The sequence below is a fragment of the Chelonoidis abingdonii genome, chromosome 6 (assembly GCF_003597395.2).
Source record: "Chelonoidis abingdonii isolate Lonesome George chromosome 6, CheloAbing_2.0, whole genome shotgun sequence".
NCBI classification, from domain to species: domain Eukaryota; kingdom Metazoa; phylum Chordata; order Testudines; family Testudinidae; genus Chelonoidis; species Chelonoidis abingdonii.
In genome coordinates, this window is record NC_133774.1 from 2,499,090 (window position 1) to 2,509,962 (window position 10,873).

The 10,873-nt window shown below is 44.8% G+C and overlaps 1 protein-coding gene across 3 annotated transcripts in view; it reads right to left on the reverse strand.

Moving 5' to 3' along the window:
• The window catches only part of UNC13B (unc-13 homolog B), a 329,656-nt gene extending 324,928 nt beyond the window's left edge, over positions 1 to 4,728 (reverse strand). For all 3 annotated transcript variants that reach the window (XM_075066813.1, XM_075066812.1, XM_075066811.1), the window contains exon 1: positions 4,647 to 4,728. In XM_075066813.1, coding sequence (XP_074922914.1) covers positions 4,647 to 4,651 — 5 coding nt within the window. In that variant the 5' untranslated portion in view covers positions 4,652 to 4,728. The remainder of the gene's footprint in view (positions 1 to 4,646) is intronic.
• Positions 4,729 to 10,873: the final 6,145 nt, after the last annotated feature.

Consider the following 10,873-nt stretch of genomic DNA (forward strand, 5'->3'; position numbering starts at 1 on the left):
ATCTTACAAAGGACTACTGGCAAGTGCCGCTGGATGCAGATGCCAGGCTAAAATCGGCCTTTATCACCCCTCTGGGGCTCTACGAGTTTCTAACCCTGCACTTTGGCCTCAAGGGAGCACCGGTCACCTTGCAGTGCCTGGTAAATCAGCTACTGAGGGGAATGGAGAATTTTGCCGTGGCCTATATTGACGACATCTGCGTCAGCCAGAACTGAGAGGACCACACGTCCCAGGTTAAACGAGTGCTGAATCGACTCTGGGAGGCTGGGTTAACCGTAAAGGCTGAGAAATGCAAGGTGAGGATGGCTGAAGTATCTTACCTGGGCCATCGAGTGGGTAGCGGTTGCCTAAAGCCGGAACCAGCCAAGGTGGAGGTGATGAAAGACTGGCCCGCTCCCCAAACCAAAAAGCAGGCCTTTATTGGGATGGCGGGGTACTATCGAAGGTTCATGCCCCACTTTAGCACCTTAGCCGCCCCCCTCACTGAGTTGTGCAAGAAGGGGAAACCAAACAAGGTGGTCTGGACCGAACAGCGCCAGCAGGCTCTCCGGGCGCTGAAGGAGACTCTGGTTGGTGACCCAGTTCTGGCAAACCCAGACTTTGACAAGCCCTTTACGGTGTTCACTGATGCCTCAGACACGGGACTGGGGGCAGTGTTGATGCAGGAGGATAAAAAGGGGGAAAAACACCCCATCATGTACCTGAGCAAGAAGTTGCTACCCCGGGAGCAGAACTACGCGGCCATCGAGAAGGAATGCCTGGCCATGGTGTGGGCCCTTAAGAAGCTAGAGCCATATCTCTTTGGGCGACACTTCACCGTGTACACCGACCACTCTCCCCTGACCTGGCTGCACCAGATGAAAGGAGCCAACGCCAAGCTCCTGAGGTGGAGCCTGCTCCTGCAGGACTACGACATGGACGTGGTCCATGTGAAGGCAAGTGCCAACCTGACAGCGGATGCCTTGTCCCGGAGAGGGGACCCTGAACTTCCCCAGGTCACTGGGCAGACTGACCTCGCTCAGTTCAGTCTCGAAGGGGGGAGAGCTAGTTGTCACGGTGTGTGGGGGAGTCCGGTCCTGCACCCCTCTTCCTGGGACTCACAGTGACTCTTAACCAGCCAGTAAAACAGAAGGTTTATTGGACAACAGGAACGCAGGTTACAGCAGAGCTTGTAGGCTCAGCCAGGACCCCTCAATCAAGCCCCTCTGGGGTCCTGGAACCTTAGCCCCCTGAATTCCAACCACCCAGCCCAAAACCAAAACTAAACTCCCTCCCCTACAGCCGGCCCCTTCCTTTGTCCCCCTTCCCAGGCAAAGGTGCTGACGCCCTCCCCCCTTACCTGGCTCAGGTTACAGGCTTAAATCCTGTCCCTCACCTAAAGACATCCCCTGCTCTCCCATCCCCCATGCAGACAGCCCCTACTCCATCACAGTTGATATACCTTATGCCGGGGATTGGCAAGCAAAAACAAGGTATACCGGCAAAAGCACTTTAAAGGGCCCGGGGCTCCCCACAGCGTCCAGAGCCTCTGGCCCTTTAAAACCACCACCAGAGCCCGGCTGCCGGGCTCAGGCGGGAATGTAAAGGGCCTGGTGCTCCAGCTGCTGCAGGGAGCTCCAGGCCCTTTAAATCACTGCCAGCGCTCCAGCAGTGGGGCTCGGGCAGTGCTTTAAAGGGCCCGGAGCTCTGCGGCAGCCGGAGCACTGGGCCCTTTATTTTGCCCCTGAGCCCCGGGGCTCCCAGTCACCTCTGCAGCTGGTAGGTCCAGGTGATTTAAAGGCCCTGGGGCTCCCAGCCACAGCCGAAGCCCCAGGGCCTTTAAACGCCTCTTCTGGTTGAGGCCATGCCTCTTCCAGTTGAGGTCACGGCCCCACTCAGCACTCCAGCATACCAGTAAGTCCTTTCAGTTACTTTCACCCCTGAGGGCAGCAGAACTGTACTTAGCACACACTGATTGAGAGGGGTCATCCTAAACTGACCTTCACTTACTAAGCAGGGAGTAGGGATGTCAAGTCCCAGTGAAGAAGAGAGTGGTGGGTGGGGACAGGTGTTCTGACCTGGGGGTGTACACTTTGCCCAAAGAGTCCTAGATGCCATTTGATCTGCCCCTCTCCGTTTAATGGCAGAGCTGACTGAACTCAATTGAGAGCGCTTGTTTTTGTTTGGTGATTCAAAGAGCTGACATCGCTGCTGAGCTAGGAGCTAAGCCTTAGACTTTGAGTGGGGACAGTGAAAGGCAACACAGAGACTGCACTGGATGCGAGGTTCCCCACTACCTGCTGAAATCACTAAGACGTAAGTTAAGTGGAAGAACCTCAGAACCTGACACTGGGGGAGCAACAAGCAGCAGCAGCAAGCAGCAGCAGCCGGGGCAGCAGCAAAGAGGAGCAGCAACAGAGAAGCAGCAGCAGCTGTGAGCCTGTTGCAGAGGCAGCAGGAAAGGCATTGCTCAACACCCTCTCCCACCCCAGAGTGTGAGGTGAACCCCATGAATGCACTTCTGAACTCTGGGGTGGCACGAACCAAGCAGAGCCAACTGTGAGCAGGGTGCAGCAGAAGGAAAGGGGAATGATGTGTGAATGGGACATTCATTAGTTGGATCTTCCCACCGTAAGGTGGGAAACTGAGGCAAAGGACACTGCCCAACACATGGTAGGGTCAGGTTTGTTTATGGTCATATGCTTTAGAAAAAGTGATTGTAGTGTTTTCCCAAATTAATGCTGGGTTTCCTTCTCCATTTATTAAAAGTTCCTTTTTTGTTATGCACAGACTCCATGCTTGCAAGTGGAGAAGCACTGCCTCTTAGGGGCACCCAGGGTTGATATTAAGGTTTCCCAGATTACTGGGTGGGGGCTTAAGTGGGTTCTGTTTTGTACTGTTAGGAGGAACCCCTAGAGCAGTGGTTCTCAAACTTTTGTACTGGTGACTCCTTTCACATAGCTAGCCTCTGAGTGCGAGTGCGACCCCGCCCCCGTAAATTAAAAAAACACTTTTTTATATATTTAACACCATTATAAATGCTGGAGGCAAAGCGGGATTTGGGGTGGAGGCTGACAGCTCGTGACCCCCCAAGTAATAACCTTGTGACCCCCTGAGGGGTCCCGACCCCCTAGTTTGAGAACCCCTGCCCTAGAGATCGAATCCAGCCCTTCTTGCTGCTCACTCCACCTGACAGAAGCGTTACACACACAATGATTTCTTTAATTAAAAAAAAAAACAAAAAAAACACTCCCACAAATAGGATTTTCTCATGTTTTTTGAAGTTTTTATGAAAACGTGTTGTTTCAAACAAAACCAATGTTATTTATCTGTATTTCTTTTCAGTTCAATTTTCACAGACCCCTTTATTGTATTTTTATCACACAATCAAAACCTGGTTTACAACACTTCAAAGTAAAGTGGATTAAGTTAGCTTGGGAGTGCAGTTTTATTACGATGTCAGTAAAGCAACAGATAATTTCCATTACCAAAAGGGGCTGATGTAGACCTACTCAATGCCATTAAAAATGACCAGTGTCAAAACTTCGAACGAAATTCAACTCTTCAGATTAACCCTCAAAGCCATCAAAACACAGAGCACACTGGCAAACAGTCACAGTCAAGGAATTGTCAGGGCTTGTCAACACAGAGTTACATGCGAACATCAATGCCCAAGTGAAGAACTGAGGCCAAAGACACCCCTCTCAACTCAGGTCATCACTGCACATGAACCAGAGCAGCCAGAAGCCTTCTTCTCTAAGGAGTATTGGAAACTTGACAGCTTCAGCCAAATGGCTATGTAGTAGGACACTGGGGAACTTGGAGAACAAGACAAACCAACAAGCCATCCAAGACAAAATCAAAGCCCTCAGTGATGAAGAACTATATCTGGCTTTAACAGCAAAGGATCTGTCAATCCAAATTGCAGGAAGCAATAAGAAAGGAGCTCAGGTAGAACATGCTAAAAGGCACTAATGCAATGGCAGCTGATCTCCAAACAAGACTTACCTACAGACGCCTCAAAGGGTCAAAAATCTTTGAAAGCTATAAAAAAAAATAAAAAAAGGCTCTGCCTGGCTCAGTTTGGAAGCACAGGACCCAAGAGCAGGAATCCAGTCCATATAGTGTCTCTAAAGAACGTCAGTCCCTGGATTGGTCCTACCAAGGCACAGTGAGCACTCTCTTCCTACAGCTGAGGTTTCACAACCTTTTCATAGGTCGAAGCTCTTCTCATGAGCCACCTCTCTCATTCACTGTGCATCATCCACCCTGTATAATGAATGAAACAGGAGTCTATATAGTAGAGTTGCCAACTCTGACAAACTATTCTGGGAGATTCTCCCCCCCAACATGACGTAATGTAATTTTCTTAAAATATCCTATTAAAGTCTCCGGGATTGCTTTCAATAGTCACCAGGAGATTGATCCCGATTCCGGGAGACTCGAGGCCACTATACAATAAAAATTACTGTATTACACATACATACAGTGAGACAGATTTCACTGACAACCTACCTTTTTGACATTTCCTGACTTATGTACTTCATTTTACAACAGTAAAAGAATCTTAAAACAATGGTTTGTATAAGTAACTTTTGGTCATGGTATTTCTTTTTAAGGGTTGATCTTTCCATGCACATCTAGTTGTTGTACAGGACTGTACTTACAACATGAAGTCTTGTTCCCAGCAGGGCTGGTCCCCTCGTACTGCTACTGTTGTACTCTTCACATTTTGCACTTTCAAGGTCACATAGGTATTAAATTTATCTAAACAAAGAAAGAGTAAAATGATTACTTTTTGCTATTACCATCTCTTACAAAAGCAACATTATAAAGCTTCTAGTTGTCTTACTACACACAAAAAATGCTATTGGTAGGCACATTATCTGGCTATTTATGAAGTCCATAAGAAAACACATTTGAAAAAAATCTTTCATGGATTTGCATTTTCTACAGAAATATTACCCTCAATTTCTTAAAGAGGTGAGATTCATACAGGACTGAATAAAATCATTTTCTCTCTAAAATGAGGGCAAGCTATGATCACCTACAATGAGTTAACAGCAGCTTTAAGAGAAAATATCAAATCCTGAAGAAAAACAAATATAAGTGACAACTTGCCCAAAGGCAGGTGGGGGAAACTGGATCTAAAGGCCAGGACATCATCTATCCCTTAAACAGATGCAATAACCAAAAATGTGTACAATATGCACTGAAGGACATAGCCCGAAGTTAACCAAGCTACTCTCATGAATCTGGATCCTCCTCTGTGACACCATGTATAAGGGTTTCTGGGAACAAATTGATGAAAAAATGTATTTTGAAACTTATGCAGCTTAATATTAAGCCAGCTGTACTAAAAGAACAAGCCACATTGTCATGTTTTGCCAGTTTGAGTTATATTATATAAATAAATAAATAAATATAAAAACAACCTAATTACCTTGTAGTATTTCTACCCAGCACAATTCCGAAACACAGCTCCTTGGAAGCTGCTATTTATTCCTTACTAGCCATGATGAAAGACATGTGGGCATAGGCCGATACAAAGTTTAAACACCCAGCAACCTGAGAATGAACAAGCTCCCACTTAAGGAGCAGTTACTTAATGCGTAAACAGTACTATTTCACTGCCAATCATTTTAGTAGAAATATTCAGCTACTGTACTTTATATTTGAATACAATGCTCAATACTGGATCACTTTGTAGAATGTAAGCTCTTGGGCCAGGGGCTATTTTTTAATTTGTTTTACATTATGTGTACACAGTGCTTGGCACAATGGGACTCTCGCCCCAGATCAGGGCCTTTAAGCACTATGATAATAGAAAATATTAAAATATTTGTTATAGCAACACCCAAAGGGTTCAGTCAGGAAGAGGGCCCCATTGTGCCAGGCATTGTTTTCCAGTTAATCATAGGAACAACTTACCAAGGGGCGAGGTGGATTCGCCATCATTGAACATTTTTAAGTCAAAATTGGAAGTTTTTCTAATAGTTTCTCTAGTTCAAACAAGAATTAATCCAGGAAAGCCCTATGGCAAATGCTATACAGGAGGTCAGATTAGATTACCACAATGGTCCCTTCTGGCCTTATCTATGAAACCACTGGGGAGAGACTCTCTGATTGGGAGAGCTTATATTAGAACCTGTGGCCCATAGGCTATACACAGCCCCCCTAGAGCATTTCATAAGACCCATGGCCTGCTTCAACACAATATACTAACAGCCAATTCATCTGTCTTTTGTCATAATATTTACATCATTTTAGTTTACACAAGTGTAAATCGACAATACTGTACATAGAAAACCTATCTAAATACAACAAAACAAGCAGAAAAAATATAAACCAATACAATAAACTTCAAATCTTATTAAAATATGTAGACTGTTTGAACCACACGAGGTTGTGCTTAGGTTTATGGGGCCCTCCTGGGTAATAAGGCTGGGCAGCACTGAACTAGACGACACACAAAGAGGTTGGGGACGAAGCCTACAACATACAAGCCAGAGAACAAGGTGACATTGGCCCAGTTTTGCTGCTTATATGTTTTTTCGGTGGAGGTTTTCAAGTTTGGTCATCACCTGGGGCAGAAGCAGGGCATGGGGACTAGCTAGAGTGGAGGGAGTTGGTAAGAATAATGGAGTAGGAAGAGGAAGGAAGCTCATCACGCACCCAGCCATGGTTAACAGACAGCGTTTTGTAGGCATCATGGCCAGGGCCAGTGCAACCACTAGGTGAACTAGGAGGTGGAGTGGAGGTGAGCGGGGCGCGCACAAGGGAACGGATCCCCGCCCAAGATCACCTCCACTCTGCCTCCTCCACTGAGCACACAGCCCCTGCTCTAATTCTCCTTGAATCAGCACCGCAAGCCCAGGAAGGGAGGAGAATTAGAGCGGAGCTAGCGTGCTCAGCGGAAGAGGTGGAGCGGAGGTGAGCTGTGGCGGACTCCCTGGGCGCGGTTAGCTGCCACAGAGTGTGGGGGTAGCTGCTTCGGGGTGGGCTCCCCAGGTGTGCTGGGGGTGGCAGGCTGGGTTAGCTGCCACGGACATGCTCAGCTGCTGCAGGGGGGCAGCGGGCAGGATTAGCTGGGTGGGGGTGGTGGCGGTGGCAAAAGGTCTTGATCACAGCAGAAGAGTCTAAACGAGGAATCTGAAGAAGGATAAGGTAGTGCCTGTTTGGATCTATCACGAAATCTCTCATGCACAAGGGGTAGCATGGAAGAAGCACAAAACTGCTTGAGAGAAAAACTGGCTAGGGAAGGAAGAACTGGGAATGTTGGCCAAGTGAAGGCAGCTGTCAGCCTCACAGTAAGTTCCTCGGGCAGCTAAACAGAGCAGGGTTAAGTTATGAAGAGCTTTGAAGTCAATGACAAGAAGCTGGGAGGAAAAGGGGGAACCACCAGAGAGAGATCCCAAGGGGGTTGACATGGTCAGAGAAATGAGCCAGAAAAATGATTTTACCAAAGAATACTCTGCATATGCTAATTATTAGTGAACAAGAGCTTGAGAAAACTGACAAGTATCAGAGGGGTAGCCGTGTTAGTCTGAATCTGTAAAAGCAGCAAAGAATCCTGTGGCACCTTATAGACTAACAGACGTTTAGGATCATGAGCTCTCGTGGGTGAATACCCACTTCATCAGATGAATGACATTCATCTGACGAAGTGGGTATTCACCCACGAAAGCTCATGATCCTAAACGTCTGTTAGTCTATAAGGTGCCACAGGACTCTGAGAAAACTGAGTTACAGGAGGAATCTAGACAAGATGAGAAGTGAGGGAACACAAATATTCAGCTCAGGCTTATTAGTGAACATAGGAAAAAACATTTCTAGAAGTATGAAAATTAGACAACCTTTTTGTGTACTTGATTGCTCCTCCAGTCTCTCTGATACCTCTGAATTACTCTCTTCCCAGAAATGAGGAAAACACACAGTATGTAATAGCTGTGCCCAATAATACCCACAGCAAAGAGAAACATACATTCAGGGATGTTAGCCCACACAATACAGCAGGAAGAGGAGAACAGACTATTGAACAGCCTTAAGAATCAATAACAGTGCCTGCAGGTTAATGACTGCTTAGAGCAAGAAAAGTCTAGCTCACCTGGTGGCCCCTGAAGTTTTGCTTTTTTCACTGTGAAGAAAAAAAAAAAAAAAACATTTAGTGATTGTGTCATGGTAAAGTTTTATTCTAGGAGGTAAACACAAAATCTGTCAAGCACAGGACTGCGCGACAGTGGTTCTGTGTGTTCTGATCCCATTTTTCACTGTATAACGAACCTGTGCCACAGATTTCCTCAGTAAACTGGGATAATCAGCTCCAAAAGGTAGTTGTGAGGATTAATGTTTGTACAGCACTTTGACACTGAAAGTCATCATTGACTTTACACATACATTATAACTGCACTTAAGTCTCTTGCAAACCAGAAGCTATTAGAATTTTACTGTTCCATACCGTCTAATTTGTTAGTTAAAGCAACAATCTTGAAAAAAGTAAACATTCTATTCTCAAACTGTGGGTGAGCGCAGAGTAGAGGTGGCTGGGACATTTTTGATTAATTACAACAAGGAGTCTGGTGGCACCTTAAAGACTAATAGATTTATTTGGACATAAGCTTTCGTGGGTAAAAAAAGCTTATGACCAAATAAATCTGTTAGTCTTTAAGGTGCCACCAGACTCCTTGTTGTTTTTGTGGATACAGACTAACACGGCGACCCCCTGATACTAGACACTTTTGATTAAATGTATCTTTGTTTCAATATGATGATGTATCTAAGCTCAAAATTTCCCTGAGACATATTTCATTCAACCAGGAAGGTTTCTGAGGTCCATGACGGACTCTATAGTCATTTCCAGAGAATGAGGAAGAAAAATTTAAAAAAAAAATCTGATCTTTCACACAATTCTGTTTCACAAAAACATTCAAAAAGTTTTGGTTTTGTTCTAGTGAGGAATGAAAACAAATTCCAAGACCTTGAAAGTAGTCATGAAATCTTGTCCATGCAGAGGTGCCAGGCCACATGGTGCTGGCTCTTCCTACATGTTTTCAACCACTTCTACAAAGGTCTAAAGATATTCAGTAGAAGATGCTGGACACTTGTAGACACAGCCAGGGATTGAGGGACTAACCAGCCTTGGCTCAGCTCTTCTCCCCCACTTTTGTCCTGGTTACTTAGATGTTTCCAGCAGTCATCCTGGGCGGGGATTTAGTGAAGAATGAACCCTGATTAACTCACTTGCTTGTCTTAATAAGATTTACATATGGTGGGGATCCTTTGTTTCCCAGTTAGATCCCCACCTCCTATTAGTGGAAAATTACTAGTAGTCCAACATGGAGTCCAGTACCAGGTGACATGATCACATGACTCTGCAATGTAAAAGCAGTCATGAGTCAAAGGTTGTTTGCAGCATCACAGGAAGCGTCTCAGGACGGTGGGAAATTAGCATCTTCAAGGTCCCATTATTCTCCCTAATTGGCCATCCAGGCTGATGGCATTCTGTCTGGCGGATGTTCCCCAGGTGTAAACCCATGTAGAATTGTTACATAGCCAATATTCTTAACTTCAGATTCAGAAATGATGCATGCATACAAATAAGATAATCATATTCAGTAAATCAACCTTTCCAATGATACCTCACATGACCCATCTTGCACACAACACATCTTAGTTATGCCATAATCATATCATACCAATATCTCTATGAAGAATATGGGGCATAGTGTCACAGGAATAAACTGTTTAATTTTTTTTACATGCACACACACACAGTTATAAACTTGCTTGTAGTAGGCCTTAATAAAAAATGGTTTTCAAGAGGGTCTTGAATGAAGACCGGGTGGCAATCAAGAAAGCTAGTTTAGGAAGGCTGTTCCATGAACAAGGGGCAACATGGAAAGAAAAGCACCGTCATATCATTAAAAAAAAATCCACTGATAGCTTCTTCAAGGAGTAGGTAACAAGTCTAATTCACATAGTTTAAGAATCAAGAATAAATTACTATAACATTACCATATATCTGTGCACATTTCCTAATGCACAGACAGTCTACCCATGTTGTTTTTCTAGTGGATAAGGGCCATCTCTCACTGGTTAGGGTTTTATATATGTTGCACTTTGAGAAACTCGCAGACTCATTGGTACTATAAAGTATGAACACCTAGAAAGGATATCTCCAAGCTCCTGCTAGCTTTTCTAGTGCAAATGTCATAGCATTTACAAGAAAACATGTCTAATAAGCTGAAAGGTAAGATGCACCTGAGTGCGAAAATGGCTTGAGAACTAAAGAAGCAATTATCTTTTCTCCAGAAGAGAACACTTGTGCTGGAAGGCCATACTGACTGACCTTCAAACGAAATATTTCTGTGAACAGACAGTAATAATGAATATTGCAGTTATGGAACCACCAGAGCAAAACTACAGGTAAGGATGAGATGCTGGAGACTGAAAAATACTTTACAAGTTTATATATTCTGAGTCGAAAGGATAGGATCTATGTAACGTTCTCTCCATACAACAGGACAGGAACATTTCAACCAGAAGCTAGAACTGTTCTGCTAAAGACTAGAACTGCAGAGACGTGTGTGTCTATAACGTGTAATATAAAAAGTGTGAGATCATGCACACTGTGTCTCAGAGGTGGAATCTCAGACAATGTTGATGCTGTCTATATCTGTTTGTACCAGTTATTACAACGCGCAGGTCTAAGGATTCCAGGTGACTCCCTGAGGTGGCTGATCAAGTCTTCTTTGAACCACACAGGCACTGAAGCTGTTTAACAATTTCAAGTCTAGCACAGGGCAGTGTATGCACTCCCCAGATGCTATGGGTACAAAACTCCAAATGTCAGTGGATCTTTCCTCATGGTCAGGAATAGTAAGATTCCACTGTT